At 49.2% G+C, this 27,139-nt stretch overlaps 1 protein-coding gene across 4 annotated transcripts; it reads left to right on the forward strand.

The window, feature by feature from the left end:
* On the forward strand, positions 1-27,139 carry TRIM25 (tripartite motif containing 25). Of its 4 annotated transcripts, XM_074019248.1 has the most exons (10): positions 475-657; positions 1,868-1,928; positions 5,476-5,571; positions 10,099-10,332; positions 13,034-13,193; positions 15,426-15,491; positions 18,860-18,886; positions 19,207-19,290; positions 19,370-19,468; positions 22,823-27,139. In XM_074019248.1, exons 3-10 carry the CDS (start codon positions 5,503-5,505, stop codon positions 23,350-23,352), a joined length of 1,269 nt encoding a protein of 422 aa, XP_073875349.1. In that variant the 5' UTR covers positions 475-657; positions 1,868-1,928; positions 5,476-5,502; the 3' UTR covers positions 23,353-27,139. The 4 variants fall into 4 exon arrangements, 3 of the variants coding, with proteins under 3 accessions (XP_005583855.1, XP_073875350.1, XP_073875349.1); XM_005583798.5 differs by lacking the exon at positions 1,868-1,928 and having other exon boundaries at positions 1-657; XR_012425611.1 differs by lacking the exons at positions 1,868-1,928; positions 13,034-13,193 and having other exon boundaries at positions 1-657.

The raw sequence follows: 27,139 nt of genomic DNA on the forward strand, positions 1-27,139 counted from the left end.
GTTTCCTCGGCAGCCTCGGAGCGCGGTTGCAGTAGTCGCGTCTCGACCCCTGGGAGCATCATGGCACAGCTGTGCCCCCTGGCCGAGGAGCTGTCGTGCTCCATCTGCCTGGAGCCCTTCAAGGAGCCGGTCACCACTCCGTGCGGCCACAACTTCTGCGGTTCGTGCCTGAACGAGACGTGGGCCGTCCAGGGCGCCCCATACTTGTGCCCGCAGTGCCGCGCCGTTTACCAGGCGCGACCGCAGCTGCACAAGAACACTGTGCTGTGCAACGTGGTGGAGCAGTTCCTGCAGGCCGAGCTGGCCCGGGAGCCACCCGCCGACGGCTGGACGCCGCCCGCCCGCGCCTCTGCACCCAGCCCGGGTGCCCAGGTGGCTTGCGACCACTGCCTGAAGGAGGCCGCCGTGAAGACATGCTTGGTGTGCATGGCCTCCTTCTGTCAGGAGCACCTGCAGCCGCACTTCGACAGCCCCGCCTTCCAGGACCATCCGCTGCAGTCTCCAGTTCGCGACCTGTTGCGCCGCAAATGTTCCCAGCACAACCGGCTGCGAGAGTTTTTCTGCCCCGAGCACGGCGAGTGCATCTGCCACATCTGCCTGGTAGAGCATAAGGCCTGCTCTCCCGCGTCCCTGAGCCAGGCCAGCGCCAACCTGGAGGTAACGAATGGCCCGGGAGGGCGCAGAGGGCAGCCTGGGCCTGCTGGGTGGTGCAGAGGGGCCACCGGGGGCCTCTCTGCCACCCTCTGGACGCCCTGGGGGAGATGGGCCTGAATTCGAGGCCGGGGCATCTCCAATGTCAGAGTAGAAAGGGGCTGGGAGATTATATAGTCCTCTGCCATCATCCATGAAGACAGGTTAGGTTGCTTGCCATAAGCCTGTCTTTGTCTGATGGTGTTTATTTTTATTTTTTTTGAGACAGGGTGTCGTCCCTCTCACCCAAGCTGGAGTGCAGTGGCAGAATCACAGCTCACTGCAGCCTTGACTTCCCGGACTTAAGGGATCCTCCTACCTCAGCCTCAAGAGTAGCTGGGACCACAGACTCGCTAATTTTTTTACCTTTTTGTAGAGATGAGGTTTCGCCATGTTGCCCAGGCTGGTCTCAAATTCCTGAGCTCAAGCGATCTGCCCACCTCTACCTCCTAAAGCGCTAGGATTAAAGGCGTGAGCCACTGCACCCCACCATCTGATGGTGTTTAGTAGAGGGTTTTGAATGTCAACTATGAACCTTGGAGGTAACCTCTGTTCCTTCACGAAGTCCTGGTGGCACCCAGGAGGTGGATATGATTTAGTTTCATTTTACTCTTGAGGATACTGAGGTTCAGAGAAATGAACTTAGCCTGACCTAATGCAGTAAATGGCCACGCAAGCATTGCGGCCCAGGTTGGTTCGATTTCATAGTTTGCATTTCTCCCCATGGACCAGCCTCGTATCCAGGTCCGTAGAGTCTGGAGCACCAAACAGCCCAGGAAGCTTGAGGTCATGTAAGCAAAAGCCTTTGGTGGGCCGGAGAGTTCGTGTGATCAGGAAGGGTTGTTATTAGAGGCCTAAGAGGGAGGGTGGGCAGCCTCCCAGTAATCACTGGATCAGAACCACAGGGAGAGCCAACACTCTTGCACCATAGTGTCCTCTGTCCTGGCCGTGTGACTTTGAGCACAGGGTTTGGCCCCTGGACCTGGGTCCTCACCAGTATAGTGAGGCTGTGGGACTAGGTGGATTCCTAAGGGCCTTTCAGGTCTGCAATGTTTTTAGGTTGTCTGGGGATCATACCTTTCCCTTGTGGACTCAAAGCAGAGGCTGAAATCAAACCACCTTTTGTTACATCAGCCTAAGATCCAAAGCATGGCCTGATTTCATTTCATTCTCACAGCACCTTCAGGGAGAACAAGACCCGTCTTCGTGTTGTCAAAGGAGACAGTAGCCTGAGCAAGGTCAGAGTTGGGGGTCTGCATCCAGCTTTGTGTAGCATATAAGCTTGGCTTTTTTTTTTTTTTCCTTTTAGAGACAGGGTCTTGCTATGTTGCCTAGGCTGTTCTTGAACTTCCGGCCTCAAGGGATCCTCCCATCTCAGCCTCCTGAGTAGCTGGGACTACAGGTGTGCCACCATGCCTGGCTATAAACTTGGCTTTTTTTTTTTCCTTCTTTTAGAGACAGGATCTTACTTTGTCACCCAGGCTGGAGTACAGTGGGGTGATCATAGCTCACTGTAATCTCCAACTCCTGGGCTCAGGTGATCCTCTTGCCTCAGCCTCCTGAGTAGGTAGTACTACAAATGTGAGCCACCACACCTGGCTAAGTTATAAAAAATTCTTGTGTAAAGACAGGATCTCACTATGTTGCCTTGGCTGGTCTTGAACTCCTGGCCTCAATGCTCCTCCCATCTTAGCCTCCCGAGTAGCTGGGACTACAGGTGTGCTACCACCCGGCCTGGCTGTAAAATCAGATTTTTTTTTTTTGAGACGGAGTCTTGCTCTGTTGCCAGGCTGGAGTGCAGTGGTGCGGTCTCAGCTCACTGCAACCTCCGCCTCCTGGTTCAAGCGATTCTCCTGCCTCAACCTCCTGAGTAGCTGGGACTACAGGCGTGTGCCACCATGCCCAGCTAATTTTTATATTTTTAGTACAGACTGGGTTTCATCATATTGGCCAGGCTGGTCTCAAAGTCCTGACCTTGTGATCCACCCACCTTGGCCTCCCAAAGTGCTGGGATTATAAGTGTGAGCCACCATGCCCAGCCCATATATATATATTTTTTAATCTTTTCTTTTAGAGACAGGTTTTCACTCTGTCACCCAGGCTTGAGTACAGTGGCATGATCATAGGTCACTATAACCTTAAACCCTGGACTCAGGTGATCCTCCTGCCTCAGCCTCCTGAGTAGCTAGGACTACAAGTGCGTGCCACCACAGCCAGCTAATATTTTAAAACATTTTTTGTAGAGACAGGATCTCACTATGTTGTCCAGGCCGGTCTTGAACTCCCAACCCCAAGGGATCCTCCCACCTCAGCCTCCCAAAATGCTGGGATTACAGGCGTGAGCCAGGAGCCTGGCCTAAACTCTGCTGTTTATTCCTAACAACAGGCCTTCCTCTGCCAACGCCTGCCCTGCTGTCCTGACTTGCTGAGTCCTATAACAGGTCTGCTTTTTGAGCCCTGCTACTGCTGCCCATCACTGTTGGCAGAGCCAGTCTCAGCTGGGCAATGCCCTTGGCCTTGGGGGTTGGGTTGTCTTGGCCACTGGTATGGGCGGACTTGAGACTCTGGTGCCTCCCATGTGGAAGACCCAAGTCTCCAGTCTGTGAAGGGATCCTCAGAATTTCAAAAAGTCCTTTACCTTTGATTAGGGGATTATTGCTGCTACCAAAGTTTTCGGGTCACTTTCCTTTGGTCTGGAGTCATGTGGGCACCATTCATGATGAGGGTACTGCTGCATGTGTTTGATTAATGGTGCATCAAATCTTTCAAAACACAGGGCTCAGGGTGTAGTGCTATGAGCAGCTCTTGAAAGTGAAGCAGTTGGCAGCCTTGGGGTGTTATGAGGTCTCTTCCTGCTCGGAGGCCAGCAAGGCCGGATGTATGTAGGCCTGGTCTTTGGCCCACACCTTATCTTGGCCACTGTTAGAGGCCAGGTCGAAGGGCGGTGTCACAGAGGTCAAGTTTGAAACATCATGAGCAGCTTGGGCTTTTTGGATTGAGTTAGTGTGGCCTTGGTCCCTGCCTCCAGCCCCTACATGTGACTGTCATTGGGTTGTTCAAATCCAGATTCAAGATCAGGTTCCGCCCAGAATATCTTGGGTGGAGTTGAAGAGTCTGGAAAATGGAAGACAGGGCTAGAGTATGTTGAGTCTGCTAGTTTCGGGAAGGAAATGGTTTTTTTCTGGAAATCTCCAGCATGCTCAGTTTGGACATGTGTCTATGATTTTAATATCAGGATCTTAGATGTGCCAGTCACTAGTAGTGTAGCTGGGGCAAGTCACTTAATTGTTCCATGCCTCAGTGTCTTTGTCTGTAAAGGCTACATAATTCCTACCTCATAGTGTTGTTCTTAGCTTTAAGTAAGTTAATACAGGTAAAGCACTAGAACCATGCCTGGCATACAGTAAGTGCATAATAAATACTAGCTGCTCTTGTTACAGCAGTGGTGATTTGCCTTCCCATTTCTGTGCCCCATTATTTCATCTGAGCAAGGAGGTAGGAGACTTAGATATTGATTATGAAAATTAATAGAAATCAGATGAGGATACTAGCTTCCTTCATATACAGTTTGCCTTTGTTTCTGGAGGTGGCTAGGATTGAGCAGATTTGCGGCTGGGCTTCAGCCCCTGTGAGCTGCTTCATCTTTTTTTTTTTTTTTTTTTTTTTGAGATAGGGTCTCACTTAGTCACCTAGGCTGGAGTGCAGTGATGCCATCTCGACTCAATGCAGCCTTAACCTTCCGGATTCAAGCGATCCTCCTGCCTCAGCCCCCTAAGTAGCTGGGACTACAGGTGTGCACCACCATGCCTGGCTAATTTTTGTATTTTTAGTACAGACAGGGTTTTGCCATGTTGCCCAAGCTGGTCTCGAACTCCTGAGTGCAAATGATCCACCTGCCTGGGCCTCCTAAAGTGCTAGGATTACAGGCATGAGCCACTGCGCCTGGCTGGCTGATTCATCTTCCCAGCCCTTGGTGGTCCCAGTCTACAGTGAGCCTTGGACTCTGGTTTCTGTCTCCCTGCCCTGTGAGGCTGACAAAGGCTCCCAGCTTTGTTCTGGGATTGGCAGATGCCTCTGGAGTGAACATCCTTGATATCAGGCTTATCTCTCTGGGCCCCCTTCCCCCTTCTCCTGGACCTTGACTTCTTAATCCTCTGCTTGATTGGCTCTCCAGCGTCTTTTAGCAGATCTCCCCCCTGCCCCGTTATTTGGACTGCTTTCCTGGTTGTTTGCAGTGGGAGGACTGGTCTGAGTGGCCCCACCTGCCATTACCGAAGCAGCTGTCCCAGCTCGTTCTATTCCTGTGTAAGCTTGGCCACCTTGCTGTCTTCCTTGCCTGAGTTTCATTGGCTGTAAAATGGGTAATTAGAGAAGAAACTCATAATAATATAAGCTGACATGTAGTATGTTTTTCCTAAGATCCAGGCATTGGGCTGAGTACTTACATTGTTTCAATGAATCCTCCCAATATCCCTGTGAGCTGGGGAGAGTTGTAGCTATTTTGTGTCCAAGAAAACTGAGGTGAAGGACACAGTTGCACAGCTGGGAATTGGGACTGGAACCCTGGTCTGTACTGTCCTCTGAGAAGGATGAAGGGAGGTAGTAAGTATTAGAATACTTCAAAAAGCTCCAAGCAGGCAAGACTTGGGTGACAGAACTTGGGGTGGCAAGACTTGGGTGGAGTGGAAGAGGAAAGAATCTATCCTGTGGGATAGATCCAGGGATGGCTTCTGGTGGGGCTGGGCTGAAGAGGTGCATTCTCACCCTCATTTGTTTTCCCTGCAGGCCACCCTAAGGCACAAACTAACTGTCATGTACAGTCAGATCAACGGGGCGTCGAGAGCACTGGATGATGTGAGGAACAGGCAGCAGGATGTGCGGGTGAGTGGCAGGGCTCTCCAAGGCCAGCCCTGCCCTGTGGCTTCCCTCGCCTTCCAGGCAGGACAGGCGTGGCTCTCACCATGACAAGGCTGGTGTTGGGTGCACTCATGGTGTCAGAATGAAACATCAACCTTGCAAAGCATGCAGACTGCTGTGTGTCCGAGAGAGATCCTTTGCAAACCCGAACCGAAAATTACCTGTAAGCCCAACTGTGGGGGAAATCATTATAAATTAGGGTTAAAAAGTAGTAATTCAAAAAAATGATTATGATATAGAGTGGGAGAAAAAGAGGAAGCAAAAGTATATACCTCCTAGGGTTGCATTTATTTACAAAAAGGAAGTATATTAGTTTTGTAGGGCTACTGTAACAGATTGCCACCAACTTGGTGGCTTACAACAACAGAAATGTATTCTGGCAGAGCTCTGGAGGCCAGAAGTCCAAAATCAAGATGTTGGCATGGCCACACTCCCGAAGTCTCTAGGGGAGAACGCTTCCTTGCTTCTTACAGCTTCTGGTGGCTCAGGCATTCCTTGGCTTTTGACTGCATCACTCCAGTCTCTGCCTCTGTCTTCACATATCTGCCTCTTCTTCCCTTAGTGTCTTCCATCTCCAATAAGGACCCTTGTCACTGGATTTAGGGAGCACCTGGGTAATCTAGGATGATCGAATCTCAAGATCTTTAATTGCATCTGCAAAGACCTCTTTCCTCAGTAAGATTACATTTGCAGGTTCTGGTATATGGACATGTCTTTTGGGGGCCCAGCATTCAACCCATTACAGAGAGCATGGAAAGAAACTGAAAGGGAATATTATAGAAGGATCAGAGTGGAGGTGTTGGAGTGGTAAATTAGGAATGGTTTTGTTCCCCGTTTTTCAGATTTTCAATACGTTTAAATTGCTTTTAAATGGAAAGATCCGATTTTTACCCCTTTTCAGAGCTGCAGCACCCAGTTTTATGGCAGCAGTTATGGTTTAATTAGATGAGATCTAGGTTAGAATACCAGCTCTGTCACATACTAGCTTATGTCGCTTTGGTCATGTGGACAGATCTTCGAGCCTTCGTTTCCCAGTTTGCACAACGGAATCACAACTTTCTGAAGATGATTGTGAGACAAATGAAAGAATGCACGTGAAAGTACCTGTATTTGTTAGAGGGCAGGCTATACTACTGTAACAAAGATACACCAAAATTCAGAGGCTTAAATATGATTGAAGTTTATTTTGCCAACTGACAGTCCAAACCCACACATGAGTAACCCAGACTAAGGGTTCATGTGATCATTCAGGGATTAAGGGTTCTCCCTTCTTATTACCCTACTATTCTACAAGGTATTGTCCCAACCTCTTTGACTGGAGCTGAGTTACCATTACATCTTTGTTCTAGCCTGTGAGAAAAGGGACAAAGAGGAAGTGGAGGACAAGCAATTTTCCTTTACACAAACGATACAGTGTTGCACATATCATTCCTGGGCGTGGGTCATTGGAAGGAGTTTTGTCACGTCACCTAGCCTAGCTGCAGGGGAGGCTGGGAAATGTAGTCTGAGTAGCCACATGCCCAGATGAAACTCCAGGGATGTTCTCTTACCAAAAGGAAAAAAGGGAAAATGAACACTGGGGGACACTTGTAGTCACATTAGAAGTCGCACAGTAAAAGATTGGCAGAGAAGGCTGGGCACGATGGCTCACGCCTGTAATCTCAGCACTTTGGGAGGCCAAGGCGGGTGGATCATCTGAGGTCAGGAGTTCAAGACCAGCCTGGCCAACATGGCGAAACCCCATCTCTACTAAAAATACAAAAAATTAGCTGGGCGTGGTGGTGCATACCTATAGTTCCAGCTACTCGGGAGGCTGAGGCAGGAGAATCACTCGAACCCGGGAGGCAGAGGTTGCAGTGAGCCGAGGTCAGGTCATTGCACTCCAGCCTGGGTGACAAGAGTGAAACTTCATCTCAAAAAAAAAAAAAAAAAAAGCCAGGCACGGTGGCTCACGCCTGTAATCCCAGCACTTTGGGAGGCCGAGGCGGGCAGATCACGAGGTCAGGAGATCAAGATCACAGTGAAACCCCGTCTCTACTACAAATACAAAAAATTAGCCGGGCGCTGTGGTGGGCGCCTGTAGTCCCAGCCACTCGGGAGGCTGAGCCAGGAGAATGGTGTGAACCCGGGAGGTGGAGCTTGCAGTGAGCCGAGATCGCGCCACTGCACTCCAGCCTGGGCGACAGAACTAGCTAGACTCTGTCTCAAAAAAAAAAAAAAAAAATTGAGGAAGAAATACTTGAATTCCTCTCTTCCAGTCTACTGACTGGGTATTTGCAAAGAAGAGAAGTTTATTTGGCTCAAAGTTCTAGAGGCTGAGAGGTCCAAGAGCGTGCTTCCGGCATCTGGTGAGGATCATCCATGGCGGAAGGATGGAAGGCAGGAGAGCGGGACAGGAAAAAGGAGGTCAAACCCTTTGATAAGGACATGAATCCATTCACGAGGGCAAAGCCCTCACGATCTAATCACCTCAATGGCAATTCAGTCTCAGCATGAGCTTTGCAGGAGACATTCAAACCATAGCAGCTATTGAGGCTACCCAAGATGTGAAACAAAATTGCAGCTGCTAAAGCAGTGCTGTCCGGCAGAAATACAGTAGGAGTGCAGATGTAATTTTAAGTTAATTTGAATAGTACATGAGATTTATTTTATTTTATTTATTTATCTTTTTTAGAGATAGGTCTCACTCTGTCACCCAGGCTGGAGTGCAGTGGAGCAATCATAGCTCACTGCAGCTTTGAACTCCTGGGCTCAAGTAATCCACCTGACTCAACCTCTACCCCACTTAACTCCCCACTATCTAGGAGTACAGTCCATCTAATTTTTTTTTTTTTATTTTTGTAGAGAAAGGGTCTCTCTGTGTTGCCCAGGCTGGTCTTGAACTCCTGGCCTCAAGCGATCCTCCTGCCTCGGTCTCCCAAGGTGCTGGAATTATGAGCATGAATCACTACACCTGACTGAGATTAATTTTAATATTACAGTTTATTTAATTTGGTATATCTTAAGTATTATTCTTTCATCATATCATCAATTTAAAAGTTTTAAGGTATTTTACATTCCTTTTTTTGGTATGAAACCCTTGAAAGCCAGTATGTATTTTACACTCATGGCAAGTCTCAGTTTGGACTAGCCACATTTCACGTGTTCAGTAGCCACATGTAGCAAGTGGCTATGTTATTGGAAAGTACAGTTCTAGAGCATGATATTCTCTAGAACTTTTCCAGAGCTGCATCCTGACTTTTTATTTTGTTTTGTTTTTTGTTTCATTTTATTTTGTTTTATTTTATTTTTATTTTATTGAGAGAGTCTCACTCTGTCTCCCAGGCTGGAGTGCAATGGCACGATCTTGGCTCACTGCAACCTCTGCTTCCTGGGTTCAAGCGATTCTCCTCCCTTAGCCTCCCAAGTAGCTGGGACTACAGGTGCATGCCACCACAACCAGCTCATTTTTGTATTTTTAGTAGAGACGGGGTTTCACCATGTTGGCCAGAATGGTCTTGATCTCTTGCTGACTTTTATTTTTAAAAATTGCCCATGAACCACCTTTAGCTTAAGAAATAAAATATCATCATTGGCCGGGCACGGTGGCTCAAGCCTGTAATCCCAGCACTTTGGGAGGCCGAGATGGGCGGATCACGAGGTCAGGAGATCGAGACCATCCTGGCTAACATGGTGAAACCCCGTCTCTACTAAAAATACAAAAAACTAGCCGGGCGAGGTGGCGGGCGCCTGTAGTCCCAGCTACTCTGGAGGCTGAGGCAGGAGAATGGCGTAAACCCAGGAGGCGGAGCTTGCGGTGAGCTGAGATCCGGACGCTGCACTCCAGCCTGGGTGACAGAGCTAGACTCCGTCTCAAAAAAAAAAAAAAAAAAAAAAGAAATAAAATATCATCGACGCAGCCCCTCCCATCTGTTTCTCCCTTATTCTACCCCCTTTTCTCTCTTCCAGAAGTAACCACTCTCCTGAATTTATTTATTCATTCTCACGTGTTTCTTTGTGCATATAACCATTCTGTTTGTTTCTAAGCTTTATTGAAAGAGCATCATATGGTGGATCTTCTTCTGCAAGTTGTTTTTCTCTCATGGAGATTTATCCAGGCATAACTCCAGTTTATTAATTTTCATAACTCTTTAATATTCCATCCTATGAATACCTCCCAGTCTTCGCATCAAATCTTCTGATGGATGTTCAGGTTGATTCCAGGTTTTTGCTACTTCAGACAATGCTGCCTGTGAACATTCTTATGTGTGTCTCAGGGGCAGGTGGCTGCGATTTTTTGTAGCATAGATTCCTAGGACTGGAGTTGCTGAGTCAAAGCGTATGAGCACCTCCAAATTTATTAGATATTGCCAAGTTGCTCTCCAAAGTGGTTTGTTCTCCCACAAAATACAGGTAAGAGTTCCTGGAATCCCACATCTCACCAATGCTTGAGGCTGCAGCCTTAGCATTTTTGCCCCTTTGATGAGTGTCCTCTTGCCTTGGCCCTCTCAGATGACTGCAAACAGAAAGGTGGAGCAGCTACGACAAGAATACACGGAAATGAAGGCTCTCTTGGACGCCTCAGAGACCACCTCGACAAGGAAGATAAAGGAAGAGGAGAAGAGGGTCAACACCAAGTTTGACACCATTTATCAGATTCTCCTCAAGAAGAAGAGTGAGATCCAGACCCTGAAGGAGGAGATTGAACAGGGCCTGACCGAGGGGGATGAGTTCGAGTTTCTGGAGGTGGGTCGCCACGAGACATTGTTGAATGGTTTTTGTTTTTTTGTTTTTTGTTTGCCTGAGATCATGCTGTTGATAATAAGGCCCTCAAGGAGCTGGGGACTGGAAGAGGTCACTGGAAGCATCCCTGAGACACATGCTGTATTAGTTTTCTGAGCTGGGCAACAACTTACCACAAATGTAGGGGCTTCAAAAAATGTTTATTTATTCTCTCAGAGTTTCTCTGGCTCAGGAATCTGGACATGGCTTTATGGGTGGCCTGCATAGGGTCTCACCAGGCTACAGTCTGCCAGGGAAGGCCAGGCTGTTTCCTTTGGAGCTCAGGGTTGTCTTCCAAGCTCATGTGGTTGTTGGCAGAATTTAGTTCCTTATGGTTGTAGGACTGAGGCCCCCGCCCTCCAATTTCCTGCTGGTTGTCTCTCAGATTGATAGCTGACTTCTTCAAGGCCAGCATGAGAATTTCTCCTCTAGAAAGGTGCAATCCCTCTTTTAAGGGCTTTTACCTGATTAAGTCAGGTCCACCCCAGATGATTGCCCTTTTGACGAACTCAAAATCAATTGATTTGAGATGCTAATTACACCTGCAATATTCCACCCCCTTTGCCATATCACATAACCTAATCACAGGAGTGATATCCTATTTCATTCACCGTCCTGCCCATACTCAATGGGAGGGCATTGTATAGGGTATGTACATCAGTTGGGGTCAGGGGCTTGACCTCATCTTAGAATGTTGCCTACCACACACACTCCACCTCTTCCTCCTATCCTTCCTCCAGCAGCCCCTGGAAGTGTGTGTTAGTAGTCCCTTTTGCATTGCTATAAAGGAGTACCTAAGACTGAGTTATTTATTTATTTTATTTATTTATTTTGAGATGGAGTTTTGCTCTTGTCGCTCAGGCTGGAGTGCAGTGGCGTGATCTCGGCTCACCGAAACCTGTGCCCCCAGGTTCAAGTGATTCTCCTGCCTCAGCCTCCCGAGTAGCTGGAACTATAGGTATGCACCACCACGCCCAGCTAATTTTGTATTTTTAATAGAGATGGGGTTTCACCATGTTGGCCAGGCTGGTCTCGAACTCCTGACCTCAGGTGATCCACCCGCCTTGGCTTCCCAAAGTGCTGAGATTACAGGTGTGAGCCACTGCGCCCAACCAGACTGAGTAATTTATAAAGAAAGGAGGTTTATTTGGCTCACAGTTCTACAGGTTGTACAAGCATGGCATCAGCATCTGTCTGGCTTTTAGTGAGGCCTTTGGTGAGGAAGGAAGCGTTTACTCATGGCAGAAGGTGAAGCTGGGAGCAGCCATGTCACAGGGTTAGAGAGGGAGCAAGAGACAGAGGAGGAGGTGCCAGCTTCCATTAAACAACTAGTTTGTGCAAGAACTCACCTGTTACCATGGGGAGGGCACCAAGCCATGCATGGGGGATCCACCCCCGTGACCCGCACACCTCCCACCCTGCCCCATCTCCAACATTGAGAATCACATTCCAACGTGAGATTTGGAGGGGACACACATCCAGACTGTATCAAAGTATCTTTCTAAAGCATGGGCCCCCTGCTATTTCTGGCCTCATGTCCCTTAGCACGGCCTGCAGGGTCCTGGGTGACTGGGCCCTGCCTGTGCCAGCAGCCTCATCTCTTATCACCCACCCCTGGGTCATGCCCTGTGCACTCACTGTTCCCCAGACACAGTGGGTGTGGGCGGGATGCCACGCCGGGCATTCTTGCCTAGTGAGTCATATCCTTCCGGGGCCTTGGATCCCATTGTCCTGCCATATCGGTGTTCCCAAGCATGCCCCACTGCTTCTACAGTAGCATTGGGTGATGTTGTTTCAGATGTGCATTTTTTTCCTGGCTGTTTTGACTGTAAGCCCATCTCTTATTACCCCCATTCATCCTCCTGCAAATCTGACCAGCACATAGCAGAGTGCTTGGCATATAGTGGTGTGCCCCATTGGTTGAGTGACCTGCAGCTCTACCTGAAAGGCCTAGATTCCTTGTTCAGATCGGAGTGGGGAGACAGTGCAGAAGTGAATGGGAACCTTCTCTCTGTGCACTGAGGCCTGATGCGTGCCTAGTCTGGATGGCGTTAAGTTTCATCCCAAGTGCTCATTCCTGTCTGTTGGAGTAGCTGCCCCGAGTGCTCGAAGGATCTGAGTGCACATCTAGGCCTCTTGATACTGTACAACCCTATTTTTCTCAAAGTTTGGGACTTCCAGGAAGACCCTCCTTTCCCATAAGATATTCCCTGGCTGGAATCCACATCCCTTGAGATGTTCCTGTCTCTTACCAGAATGTGTGATTAGAGCTGTTCCCCTAGGATTGGAGTGGTCCTGAGTTTCCTGTGCTTTTCCACCCTCAGCTAGAAAAGTGGAAAGAACATCGTCCTGGGGGATCAGAAGAACTCAGTCCCAGCTGTGTCTGTGCCCCTAGCTGGTGGAGTTCCTGGCAGGCTACCGGCCATGTCTAGACCTCAGTTTCCCCATCTGTAAGATCAGTGACCTCTAGGGACCCTTCCAGCTCCAGATTACTGTGTCTTCAAGTGTTATTTAAACTCCTGGTGACCTCTGGCCTGTAATTTGAGAAGGCTGATTGAACTTAGCACTCATGGGCCTAGGGGAGAGCTTCCTGCCGTTGGTGAAGACTGAGCCCAGGTCCCAGTTTCACCAGAGCTGCCTGCACTAACCCCCTGGCATGTTTCAGAAAGCATCAAAACTGCGAGGAATCTCAACAAAGCCAGTCTACATCCCCGAGGTGGAACTGAACCGCAAGCTGATAAAAGGCATCTACCATAGCACCTTAGACCTCAAAAACGAGCTGAAGCAGTGCATCAGGCAGCTCCAGGAGCCCACCCCCAGCTCAGGTGACCTTAGCAGCCCCCTGTGGAACCCTGTAACCCGATGGGTCCCCTCAATGTTTTGGGATGGGAGACTGGGGCATGATCCCGAGCACTGGGTCCTGAGTTTCAGGGCTCCTGAAACATCCGCCCTCCATCTGGAGGCTGGTGGGGAGTCTGCTTCATCCTGACATTTTAGGATCTTTCCTAAAGCATTTTTGGGGACTTGATGTTCATGCTTGGACTTTCTGAACAGATAGGCTCTTTTGACCTGTGATCTTGAGGCCAACCTGGATGGGTTTTGAATGGGCTAGGGCTTGTTACTGTGTTTGGTGGGGGAATGGCTCGTTTGGGGGAGAAATCTAGAATTCCTCTGACACCCCCTTTTCATCACTCCATATCCAATCCATTGCCAAATTTCACTTCTTTCAATCTCCTGACTCAGTCTGCTGATCCTAGCGCTGCTTGCCTGTTCTCCATTGCCATCACCTGTCGCCCTATGACTGTGGCAGCTTCCTAAACCCTCTGCATCTGCTGTGGCAGCCAGAGAGATATTTTCATGATGCAGAGCTCATGTCCTGGGACCTATTCTGCTTTGTCCTCTCACTAGGCTTCCCATTACTCCCTGATGCAGACCAAACCCTTGACCCTGGTCTAGAAGCCAGCTCAGGCCCTGTTGGTCTCTCTCCAGCCCCAAGGTGCCCCCTGCCCTCCTCTGGTGCATCTCTCTGCATTCAGTTCCTCAAATATGCAAAACTTCCTGCCACAGTGCCTTTGTGTTTGCTCTTCCCCACTCTCCAGAAGGCTTGAACTCCACCGTCTTCACTCATTAACTCCTCTCACCCTTCAAAGATCTCCAAAACATTACATTTATAGCCAGCCTCCCCTGCCACGGCTCCCACTCCTCAGACTGGGCCCGGGGTCCTCATCATCCTCCTGGGGCTCTTGCATGGGCAGTATCGCACTCTTCCTTGGGATCCCCATATATCTCCCTCATTAGGTTGTGATCTCTATGAGGTCAGGGGCTGTGGCTTATTTATTTATTTATTTAGAGACAGGATCTTGCTCTGTCGCCCAGGCTGGAATGCAATGGCATGATTATAGTTTACTGTAACCTCAAACTCCTGGGCTTAAGCGATCCTCCTGCCTCAGCCTCCCGACTAGCTAGGACTATAGATACACAATATCTTGCCTGGCTAATTAAAAAAAATTTTTTTTTTTTTTTTTTGAGACAGAGTCTCACTCTATCACCCAGGCTGGAGTGCAATGGCCCAATCTTGGCTCACTGCAACCTCTGCCACCTAGGTTCAAGCATTTCTCCTGCCTCAGCCTCCTGAGTAGCTGGGATTACAGGCATGTGCCACCACACCCAACTAATTTTTATATTTTTAATAGAGACATGGTTTCACTATTTTGGTCAGGCTGGTCTCGAACTCTCGACCTCAACTAATCTGCCTGCCTCAGCCTCCCAAAGTGCTGGGATTACAGGCGTGAGCCACTGGGCCCAGCCTAAAAAAATTATTTTTTGTAGAGCCAGGGTCACGCTCAGTTGTCCAGACTGATCTTGAGCTCCTGGCTTCAAGTGATCCTCCTGCCTTGGCCTCCCAAAGCACTGGGATTACAGGCTTGAGCCACTGTGCCTGGCCTGTCTGATTTTTCTTCAACGCTATTTCCCTAGTGCCTAGCACAGAGCCTGGCCCATAGTAAATCTCTGTTGTGTAGCCCAGGATTGGGCTTGAATCTCAGCTTGGCCTGCCGAGTGTCCTTGCAGAAGGGCTTCTGAAATCGGCGGCGGTGCAGCCCCACTGTGGAAGTGCTGCGTGGGGGCAAAGCTATAGGTGGCTGGTATGTGGGAGGAGGGGAGAGAAAGAACGGTGGGAAAGGAACAAGTGTTGACCCAGCCTCCGCTGCACGACCTTGATCTCATTCAGGAGTCACATCAACCATGAGCAAGGTGAAGTCATCCCCATTGTGTACTCGAAGAAACCAAAGCCCAGAGAAGTCCAGAGGCCACCGAGCTGGGTGCTGGTGGAAAAAAGACTTGACCCTCGCTACATTTTAAGTCAGAGAAAAGAGGGAACACGCCAAACTGGTTCTTAGATCACCTTGTTTGTAGCTCTTGTAAAGGATGGGATGGGGAAGGTTGGAGGAAGGGGCTGTCTGTGTAAACCCTCTGCCTGCCCAGCGAACCATGGCAAAGCTGGCTTCTAAGGTCAGTGAGAGGAGCCACACACACTGGGCCCTTCTTCTGTGACACAGGTGACCCTGGAGAGCATGACCCAGCGTCCACACAGAAATCCACACGCCCTGCGAAGAAGGTCTCCAGTAAGTAGCCCCACCCCTGTCTCCATGGCAACAGCATGGGCTGTGGCCTCCCCAGGCTCTGGCCAAGTCACTTCCAGCCCATCCCGAGTCACTGTGGAGCCTGGACCTCAGTGGGAAAGAAGTTGGCGGCAGTCCCCACTGCAGGCGGTTGCAGGGCTGTGGCAGAAGCTCCCCTGTCCATCAGCATTGCATTTTTGGGCTGCCTGGAACGGCAAGATGCCTGAAGCTGGCTTGTTTTGAGAAATATTTACTATACCCAAGTCCCTGGACAGAGCCTTGGGTGAGGAGACTGATGGTGGTCCGGGAAGGGCAGAGGCTAAACCTCCTTGGCATCTCAGCAGCGTTCAGTCTCTGGGTTGTAATGGGCTTCTGCTATTACCATGTTTCTCAACCTATTTTTTTTGTTTGTTTGTTTCTCACTATTGCCCTCCTCCTGCTTCATCCCCTGAACCATTTGAGAAAATGTTTTTCCTAATTACAACCCATGAAATTTTAATACCTCCCATCTACTGCATAACTGTTTATGTTCTGTGCTTTTACACATAAAAAGAGTAATCTTCTTTTACTCCCCCTCCCCTAAGGATCCATTTTTGCCCTCCTAGGGGTACTGTCCCCCTCACTGGGCAGGCACCTGCCATTGACATGGGGGTTGGGGAGAAGAGTGATCCTGTTCTGCAAATGTGGACAACAGTGATATCGAGACCACAGGATGATTGTGAGTGATGAGGGGACACTGACTGTGAGAGCTCTTTATGAGCCATATACCACTGACATGCCCATATACCACTGAGATGCCCATATACCGCTGACATGTCCATATACCGCTGACATGTCCATATACCGCTGACATGTCCATATACCGCTGAGATGTCCATATACCGCTGACGTGTCCATATACCGCTGACATGTCCATATACCGCTGAGATGTCCATATACCGCTGACATGTCCATATACCGCTGACATGTCCATATACCGCTGAGATGTCCATATACCGCTGACATGTCCATATACCGCTGACATGTCCATATACCGCTGACATGTCCATATACCGCTGACATGTCCATATACTGCTGACATGTCCATATACCGCTGAAATGTCCATATATCGCTGACATGCCCATATACTGCTGACATGCCCATATAGTGCTGACATGTTCATATACCACTGACATGTCCACATACCACTGAAATGTTAGCTGTCATTGCTTCCCTGAAAAGTCGGTGTGAACCCAGGAGGGCTGGCTGCACACTGCTGGTGTTGCGGGGGATGAGAGAGCCAGGGCTTGCTCTTTTTTGTTGTTGTTGCTTGTGCATACTGTTTAGGTCTCCTGTAGCAGGCAGAGTGTGGTATCGGTCCCTGAATGGAACAGAGTCAGGGCTGGGATGCCTGGTGCAGATGGAGGAGAGAGCCCTTAGCTGGGCCGGAAAACTTCAAAGGGTGCTTTGTGTGAAAAGGGAAGTGAAAGAGCAAGTGGAAAAGTACTGTTGGCCTGTGTTCTTCCTCAGTCACCTTCCTCTGAAAGCTCGTCCCTCGGTATGAATGAGTTGGGGATGTTGGCCAGCAGGCAGGTGTGTTCCCCGGTGAGGTGAGGTCCTCCTGTCACAGCAGAATGACACCCTGGAGAATAAAGTTCGGGAATGAATCAAGGCTCCTGTAGGCTGAAATGGGGAAATAGGGGAGGAGGGATGGACTAGTCCCAGTGCAGAAAGATGTCTAAGGGTAGGTGATGAGGGAGGTGCCTGTGCCCTAGACTGATGTCACAGCCTGGGCCTCCCAGGATGCTGGTCCACAGGGAGTAGGTGGGAAAGTGGCAGAAGGTGAGGAAATGGGGCAGAGAGTGAGCGACGGCGAGTGATGTGACTTTGAAGTAGGAGAAGCGGTAGCGGGGTGTCGTGGTGTGACAGAGTTCTGGTGGGGAGGTAGAGGGTAATAGGAGAGAGCGGGGCTTATCTGTGATGTCAGGTGTCCTGCAGGTGGGCAGAGAGATGATTTCAAAAACACCCTTTTTTGTTCCAGTGTTGTGGAAGGTGGCAAAGAAGGAACCTGGAATCTTCTAGCCCACTTGAGTGGACTTTGGACTCACCTGGAGGGCTTGTACGCCAGATTGCTGGTCTCACCCCCCAACCTTTATGATTCAGTGGCTCTGGCTTGGTGCCCAAGAATTTGCATTTACTATTTTTTAAGAGACAGAGTCTCGCTCTTTTGCCTAGGCTGAAGTGCAATGGTGCGAACAGAACTCATTGCAGCCTCAAATTCCTGGGCTCAAGTGATCCTCCTGCCTTAGCCTCTTGAGTAGTTAGGACTATAGGCATGTGCCACCAAACCAGGCTAATTAAAACAATTTTTTTTTTTTTTTGTAGAGATGGCATATTGATATGTTGTCCAGGTTGATCTTGAACTCCTGGCCTCAAGCAGTCCTCCCGCCTCAGCCTCCCAAATTGCTAGGATTGTGGGAGTAAGCTACAGTGCCTGACTAATAATTTGCCTTTTTTAGGGGTTCTCCGGTGATGCCACTGCAGCTGACTTGGGCACCAGACTTTGAGAATGACTATTTTAGCCAAACTCAGTTCCTGTTAGTAGACACTCTAGATATTTTTAAAAGATTTGGCAATCTTTTTTTCTTTTTCTTTTTCTTTTTTTTTTTTGAGACAGGGTCTCATTTTTTTGCCCAGGCTGGAGTACACTGGCAAGAACACAGCTCACTGCAGCCTCATCCTCCTGGGCTCAAGCAGTTCTCCTGCCTCAGCTCCCAAGTAGCTGGGACTGCAGGTGCGTGCCACTAGGCCCGGCTAGTTTTTTTTTTTTTTTTTGTAGAAATGGGGTTTCCCCATGTTGCCCATGCTAGTTTCTAATGCTTGAGCTCAAGTGATCCCTGCACCTCGGCCTCCCAAGGTGCTGGGATTCCAGGCGTGAGCCACCGTGCACCCAGCCCTTGGCAAGCTTTTTTTTTTTTTTTTTTTTTTTTGCTGATTACCTATTTGGTTTTTATTTGTGTTTTTTCCTTTATGGAAATATGATTTACCTGCAGTAAATCTCTTTTTTCCCTGCAGTAAATCTTAAATGTGCAGTTAGATCTATTTTGACAAATGCATACCATGTGTTACCATTATCCAAATCAAGATAAAGGATTTCCCTTGCTCCAGAAAATTCCTTCATGCTCCTTATTAGTCGGTCCCTGCCCCCACGACCACTCATGCTGGTTTCTATCACTATAGATTCATTTTGCTTGCTGACTCCTTCTATTTTTCAAGTTAAAACATCCTTTTATTTGTCTGGATCAAATTAATGCACATGAATGTTACTATTTTGAAAATGTCATTGTGTTGCACCTTAAAAGATTTTAATTCTGAAAACTTTCTTTTGCAGAAGAGGAAAAGAAATCCAAGAAACCTCGTAAGTTATACATTTCTGCAACTGTTTATTTCTTGAGACTGCCCAAGCACAGAACTAAATGCTGGTAGAGAGAGTCGACCTCGCTCATCAGGGTTCCGTGGTGGGTTCTATATGAGTCCATTCTGTAATGGCAGCAGGTCTGAGGCTGGAGGGGAGGACAGCATAAATGAGATGAATAAGGTGACTTTAGCCTGGTCTGGTGTCCCCTGTGTTGCCCTGCTGTTCAGGCGTGTGTTTGTAGAAGCGGGTCTTAATCAGTGTGGAAGGGAGTAGAGGCCATCCCGTTGCTCTGTATTATGTTTCTCTTTCCTTACCCCCAGCCTCTGTCCCTGCCTCATCCAGCAAGCTTCCCACATTTGGAGCCCCGGAACAGTTAGTGGATTTAAAACAACCTGGCTCGGAGGGTGAGTTATCACAGGCAAGGAGCTTTGGGGTGTCCACTCGGAGTTTGTTCTGCAAATCGCTCTCTGTTTCCTCTCCCAGCTGCAGCCAAAGCCACCAGCTCGCATCCGAACTCAGCATCTCTCAAGGCCAAGGTGCTGGAGACCTTCCTGGCCAAGTCCAGACCCGAGCTCCTGGAGTGTGAGTAGCTTCGGGGCTGGTGCGCGGTTCCACTGGTTCTGTCTCTTCTGTGCCGCTCTGTGCAGCTCTCTGAGGCCGCTGGCTGGCTGTATCAGCCGCTCCCCTTCACTTGTCCTCTACTTTGTTGCTCCCTTATTTTCTCCCAGTCATCAGTGCCTTTCTTTACTTTTCCTAACCAGCTCAGGTTTCACAATCGGTCCTTTGACTCTCCCTCTTGCTGTCTAGTCTGGCCCAATTGAGCTCACCTTTCTCTGTGGGTCAGCGCCTGCATGTCCCCAGCAGAGAAGGCAGGGTGATTGTGGTCACCAGCCTTCACCGGGCGTCCCAATGCCGGCACACCTGCCCTGCATCTCCTGTCTCCTCCCCACTACTCTCCAGAGCCACCATTCCCAAGACTTCCCACTGGCCATAGCTCCAGCCTTCTCCCTGTCCCGCCCACCTTCTGCTTCACGGAAAAGACAGACACTGTAAAAGGGGCTCCCCCTGCTCTGTTACTGTCATCGCATCTGCTTCTACCGTGCCCCCTTTCTCACCTCCTGGCCCCTTTCCCAAGGCTAGTCCCTGGCCCTGGGCTCTGGAGTCTGCTCCCCATGCGCTCTCTGGAATCTTCTGCTCTTTCTTAGGCCTTCCCATTCCCATCTCTTCACCCTCAGCATCTCTACCTAGGCTTGCCTATCTGTAGCATGTTTACATCTCTCCAAATCACAAAAACCCAGCAAAACTGTCTCAGCTGCAGCTCTGTTTTCTGCCTCCCTTTCACCAGAATGCTTGTTAAAAATACAAATTACTAGCTGGGTGCGGTGGCTCATGCCTGTAATCCTAGCACTTTGGGAGCCCGAGACGAGTGGATCACCTGAGGTCAGGAGTTCAAAACCAGTCTGGCCAACATGGCAAAAACCCATCTCTACTAAAAATACAAAAAATTAGCCAGGCGTGGTGGCACATGCCTATAATCCCAGCTACTTGGGAGGCTGAGGCACGAGAATCACTTGAACCTGGGAGGTAGAAGTTGCAGTGAGCTGAGATTGTGCCACTGCACTCCAGTCTGGGCAACAGAGTGAGACTCTGTCTTAAAAAACAAACAAACACAAACAGAAAACCCCAAAAAACAAATTCCTGGGCCCTGTTCCAGTCCTACAAGATGAGACTCAAGCAAGCACAGAAAGCTGTATGATTAGCTCATTTCCTCCATGATCCTTTTGAGGACAGTTGGGGAAAAGCAGCTCTGCAGATTGTCTACATTGGTGGCTCTCAGCTGTAGCCACGTGTTGGAAGCCTGGGGAGCTTTTAAAATCCCTGATGCCAGGCTGTCCCCCAGACTGGTTCATTCAGAATCTCGGTGTTTGGCTGCCCAGGGTTGCAGTGTGGGGCCGAGGTGGGAGCCTGAAGTCTAATCCTCGTGCCACTGCAGTCTGACCTATGTCCTGCCCTTGACCCAGGCAGCTCTGAGGTCATCATTGTCCTCTGTGTCACAAAATCCAAGGGATGCCTTTCAGCTTTTATTTAGCTTCACCTGTCAGTGGCATTCCTCCTCCTTCTGACACTCTCTCCTCTTGCCCCTTGAGCCACTATACCCCCGGGGTTTCCACCCACCTCTCCTTTGCAAACTCGTCCAACCTGGAAGTGGGTGGAGTTCCGTTGTCAAGGCCAGGCCTAGGGCCCTCCCACTTTCCGTCTTCTTGTTTCCTCTGCACCCATGTGCAACTCTCCAGGCAGCACCTGCCAGTGGTACCCACTTCCATGTGGTGGCCAAAACCAATCACTGAAAAATATAGCCCTTCCTTTATCATAAGCAGCTGCAGCAGGCTTGGTGGGGATCTGTGGGTCCCTTGCTTTCTCAGGCTGGCCTTCTTGTAGCCCTCCGCTCTCCCTGCCCCCCATGAGAGGCCCAGACCAGCCCTGGGCACAGCTAACTCTTGCCCAAGCTGCTAGCAGCGGTGCTGAACCACATGTTTCAGGAGCTGCTGTGCACTCTGTGGCAGAGCCGCATAAGCCGGGAAAGTAAAGTTCTATCAACTTAGAGCCTTTTCCACCCCCAGCTTATTCATTTTGCCTGGGGGGAAACTCGGGCTTCAGTGAAAAGTGTCATGTCCCGAGCCACCTAGCAAGTGAGTAGGGACAAAAGAGACTAGGGTGAAAGCCCAAGTCTCTTAGTTCCCAAGTTCCCAAGCTAGGGTTTGTCCCTGTCTGCCTTGCTGCCCCATAAGCTATCTCCCATGGGTCCAGGATCACTTGTGAGGGCGGAGGCAGAGGAGATTGAGTATGGGGATGACACTAAGGGGAGCCTAATCCTCAGATGTCCTGGAACTGCTTGTAAATGGCAGAAAGGGCAGGGAGGGCATGCTCGTGTCACACCAAGAATATAGTCAGGCCATGTCTCTGCTTACAGACCTCGCTTGGCTCCCTGCTGCCCACCAGTTAAAGTCTAGACTCCTGAGCCCTTCCCTTTCTAGCCCCATCATGTTTCCCTTCTCCTGATGCATCTGTGTTCCCAACCACCCAGCTTCCCCAATCCTGGCACATGCCAACCCTCTTGGCACTCTGTGGCTTCACCGTCTCTGTTCCTTCTGTCTGGAACAGCTTTTCTCTCTCTGTTCTTCTCTGTCTAGTTCTCATCATCTGTTACTTGGCTCCAATTCCAGCCTGCCAGTGAAATGTTCCCCAACTGTAGCGTCAGTTGCCTTGTCTCTGTGTCCCTACAGTGTGTGCCTACCCTTTTGGCAAAGTGTGAGTCTCCTGGTGGTGTTACTGATGGACTTGCCTTGCTTGTTGGAGTGTGAACTCCGTGAGGCCAGGCACCTTGTCTCTCTGGTTCACGGTCGTGTATCTTGTGCCAGAATCTGGTGTCAGTCAGGTGCCTGGTAAATGGTTTTGGATGGATGAATGGACAGACATATGGATGACTGATAGATGATAGATGGCTGGCTGGCTGGACAGAATAGATGGATGAATGGATGTATAGATGCGCTGATGAATAATGGTAGGTAGATGGATGGATAGATAAATGGACAGATGGATAGATGGGTGGATAGATTAATGAATGAATGGATAAATGGAAAGGCAGAAGGATGGATAGATAAGTGGATAGATGGATGAATGGAAGAATGGATAGATAGGTAGATAGATGGGTATATGGATAGATGGATGGATGGATACATGGATGGATTGATAGATAATGGATAGATGGATAGATGGATGAATAGACAGACAGATAAGTGGATGGATGGACCAATGGGTAGATGGGTGCATGGATAGATAAAACTAGTGAATAAATAGTACCACTTTGGGAAAGGTCTAAAAGTGAGAGCACTTTGGGCCCCTTGTAATTAATTCCTTGGGATGATGTTTTCTCAGATTACGTTAAAGTCATCCTGGACTACAACACCGCCCACAACAAAGTGGCTCTGTCAGAATCCTATACAGTAGCTTCTGTGGCTGAGATGCCTCAGAACTACCGGCCGCATCCCCAGAGGTTCACATACTGCTCTCAGGTGCTGGGCCTGCACTGCTACAAGAAGGGGATCCACTACTGGGAGGTGGAGCTGCAGAAGAACAACTTCTGTGGGGTAGGCATCTGCTATGGCAGCATGAACCGGCAGGGCCCAGAGAGCAGGCTTGGCCGCAACAGCGCCTCCTGGTGCGTGGAGTGGTTCAACACCAAGATCTCTGCCTGGCACAATAACGTGGAGAAAACCCTGCCCTCCACCAAGGCCACGCGGGTGGGCGTGCTTCTCAACTGTGACCACGGCTTTGTCATCTTCTTCGCTGTTGCCGACAGGGTCCACCTGATGTATAAGTTCAAGGTGGACTTTACCGAGGCTTTGTACCCGGCTTTCTGGGTGTTTTCTGCTGGTGCCACACTCTCCATCTGCTCCCCCAAGTAGGCAGGCTGTAGACACTTGGGCTGACTGCCTGCAGAGGTCCCAAGACCCTAGTGAAAATGTAGCAGGCAGAACTCTCCTTAGACAATTCCCCAAGAGGTACCAAGGATTGGGAGCATGGGAGGGGAGCTGGTGGGAGGGTGGGATATGGGATTTAGCCAGGAAAGGGGTGAGGGTGATTGTGTTGTAGGTGAGGAGGCATTTCCACCCCTCGGTGCCTATCAGGGCAGAGTGACCTGCTCCCCATTGTTCTGGAAATCTCCAGGCTGCTGGGCAGCTGGGCAGAGCTCTGGGGAGTGAGGTCATGAGTGCCCGATTCCTCTTAGAGAAAATCCATAGCTACTGTAGGTTCTGTCTTGGGTCACTTGGATCTGAAGGCTGCCCCTTTGCTCTCTGGGGTAGCCTTCAGATCTTGGTGTTTTGATTACTCGCTATAGATGTTTTTAAAATTCCAAAGTCATTGAGTTTCAATATTATATAACCTCCATTACCCGCATGTTGGGGCTCAATCTCCTGGTTATTATCTGTGCTTGAGGAAACATCCACAGCAGTCTCTCCCCAGAACAGAGTTTCCTAAAGAAGCATGCCCTCTTCCTCCACTGGAACATAGTGCATTCCCTTCCTACCCTGCTCACCCATCGCCCCCCCATTGATGGTTTTCAAACAGGAAACTTTTCAGCTAAGGCTTCAGACCGTGATTGGAATGAGCCTGTGTTGGATTTGTGATTCAAGATCACGGTGACCCTGATCCAGTTTGGGTGGAAATCCTTCCCAAGTATCATGAGAAGCATCTTGGCAGAGATGCTTTGGTGGCAGCCATGAGCTTTGCTGGAGGCCTTGCTTCCCATATCCTTGGCTGAGGGGCAAGGAACTCTGCCAGGCGAGGGGGACGCTGCCCTGGGTCAACAGAAGCCTGGTGGGTTTGCTCGTGTTAGAGTGTCCTGCCTTCTTACTGACAACTCTCCTTAGCGATAGCCTCTCTTCCCTGGATTGTGAGATATGGAGTGACAGTGCAGGTACCACTGAGGCTAGCACAGTCAAGCAGCCAGCTAAGCTGGATCCCTGAAGCCTGCTATCACGCAGACAGGCTGTGCAGCTGCCTCGGGGACCACACTAGGCCACTGGCTGGGGCGTCAGCCTATCACCAAAAGGGTCTTTTAGCAAACCTCATGGGGAACAGGAACATTCCTGTTCATCCCTGGCCACAGGCTGCAGACCCAGCACTGGCCCTCGCGTGAGTCAGAGCCTGGGGCTGGCCCTAGCCCCTTCTACTGCCTTCCTCATTTGAGCCAATTCTATAAGCTCACATTGATCAGGGAGGGAAAGAGCTAAAGAGGGTCACACAAGTGGCTATTTTCCCTGCAGTGTTTCTGTGTGGTGAAAATAACCCAGTCCACTAAGGGGCGGGAGTGAATGGATTGCTGGATTTTCCCCAAGCTCCTTATAGCCTGATGTCATCAGGATGTGAGTGTGAGGAATTTACCCTCTTAAAATGAAATGAGTCCAACTCTGGGCTTTGCTTAGAGGAGAGCTCCTGTCAGGCTTTTTATAATATGAAAAGAGGTCACCATTGGGGAAGTAGAGACCCCAGACCTTTTCATATGGATATCTGAGAATGTAATGTATCTCAGGCCTTGTGCTGGAACTCTAGGGCACTCTAGGCAGGCTCAGAACCCTTGATATTCCTTACAGGTACACACCTGACATGCAGGTACTTACCTGATCGGTGTCATCTCCTAACAAGGATTTTCAGTTCCTCGAGAGCAATAATCTTTGTAGGAAAGACATCCCTGCAATAGATGATGTGTGGTCCTTAGAAGTTTTCTTCCTTTACTACTTGGGAGAAAAGTTCTTTGGTGATTCTTCTCTGCTTTTGAAGATGATCAAAAGCATCTTCATTGATTTTCTGAAACGAAAGCCTTGTCTGAAACCAATTAATACTTGGGAAACAGCTGGGCTTGGAGGAGTAGAATGCCAGAGATAAATCCATGGCTCCTGCTCTGGCTTTCTTCTGCAGAAATAAGGGCAACAGTAAGGCCCCTTCCCTGGCAAATGTGCAGCTTGGGACAGGGAAGCATGAGACCCTCTGTTTAAAACAGAGTCAAGTAGGTAACCAAAGCCAAGCTCTGTGCAAGGTGCTTTGGAGTTGTAAATTGAGGAATGCATCCTTGCTGTCTTGAACCATTCTGTTTGCAATGGTAAGACCTTACGTAACCTAGCCTTGCAGGGCCGCCACACACCCCTGGAGTCCTAGAGTTGGAGGAACCTTTGTATCCATCTGACTTCTTATTTTGCAGAATATGATGAGAAAGTAGAGGATCACTCTGTTCACCACTCTTGCTGTTCCATTAGGGAGGAGATGCCTGCTAGCATGTGTGAGGGAAACACTCTGGTACACCAGAAAGTATCAGAAATTCCCAGAAACACACACATAAAATACTATCCTAGACCCAGGTACTGGGGACTGTCTCAGTCAGTGTGGCATGATAAATAAAAGGTTAGAATCAAGTCTTTGTATTTTTCAAGATGTGGTAGCTGATTATTCCTGTTTTAAGTACTCTGAAATCGATCTGCGCTCAATAATACTAATATGTTATCTTTTACCATATTCTGCCTCTTACTATTGATTTTAATTAGTTAGGAGTATTTGAACTGTTATTTCTTGAGCTTAATATTTTTTTAGAGTTAATTCTTTAAGGAGATAATCACGGCTGTAGACAAGGCCAGGGCTGGCTGATGTGCCTTAGAAGCTTTGAATGCAATAAAGCGGTGTTTGGCATTCTCTCCTGCATTGTAGTGCGGGTAGAAAATGCTATTTGTTCGTCATACTGTTGTCAACAGATGAGCCGCCCACTACAGACGGCTACTATGCAGGGACCTGCCCAGGCCCCACCCAGGGGCTCCCAAATGTCAAGATTTCTGCAGACCTATAGCCAGCACACTTAGTCCTGCCCCAATAGAGCTCCTCTTTGGGAAGCTTTTGATAAGGAATTCTCAGACCGATAGGATGTCTGTCTGGGCTTTGCTGCGGGACAATCTTAACTGCGGGGGCTAGGGGAAAGCGGGGGAGTATTGATCAAAGAGTAAGCCACACACGGATAATCAGTTGCTAGGGATGGAGGTTTGAGGGTTCATTATATTATTCATTTTACTGTTGTATATGTTTGAAAATGTCTATAATAAAAAGCTTTAAAAAAAAAAAGAAACAAAAATAGTTCAGGGCAGCAATGGGTCCTCCCTGTTCAGTGGATTTTATCCTTGTTTCAGTTGGGGTAGGAGTTCCAGGAGGTGCAGATTGGAGGTTGTCTAAAGAATTGGACTGGCCTTTGTCCCTGCTTCCTGGGAGGGAGACTTTCAGTCCTTGACATTTCCAGGGTAATAGGAGTGTCTTTGTTATTTGTGAGGCCATGGGATCACACCTGAGCTTATGCTAAAAGGTGGGATGACTCAGAGCTGGGGCTGGTCACCAGAAAGACTGACCATGTGATTAGAGGGTTGAAACTTTGAGTCAGCCTGCCCTATGCGGTGGGGGACTGGAGGCTGAGTTTAATCATCTGGCCAGTGCTTTAATCGATACATCATGAAACCCCAATAAAAACTCTGGACACTAAAGCTCAGCACAGCTTCCTGGTTGGTTAAGCCGTGGCTGTGCTGGCAGGGCAGTGTGCCCTAATTCCACGAAGAGGGGGCATGGGAGCGCTGTGCTCGAGACCCTTCCAGACCTTTCCCTGTGTCTTATTTGGCTTGTGGAGCTGATTTGTATCCTTTATAATAAAACTAATCATAAGTA

The sequence above is a fragment of the Macaca fascicularis genome, chromosome 16 (genome assembly GCF_037993035.2).
Source record: "Macaca fascicularis isolate 582-1 chromosome 16, T2T-MFA8v1.1".
In the NCBI taxonomy this organism is placed as follows: Eukaryota; Metazoa; Chordata; class Mammalia; order Primates; family Cercopithecidae; genus Macaca; species Macaca fascicularis.

Bases quoted from the DNA above. Each gene is read 5' to 3' on its own strand.
- TRIM25 (XM_005583798.5), top strand. From the start codon at position 61: ATGGCACAGCTGTGCCCCCTGGCCGAGGAGCTGTCGTGCTCCATCTGC. The intron at 658-5,475 runs GTAACGAATGGC...TTTTCCCTGCAG, and splicing joins AGGCCAGCGCCAACCTGGAG to GCCACCCTAAGGCACAAACT. The intron at 19,469-22,822 runs GTGAGTAGCTTC...ATGTTTTCTCAG, and splicing joins CAGACCCGAGCTCCTGGAGT to ATTACGTTAAAGTCATCCTG.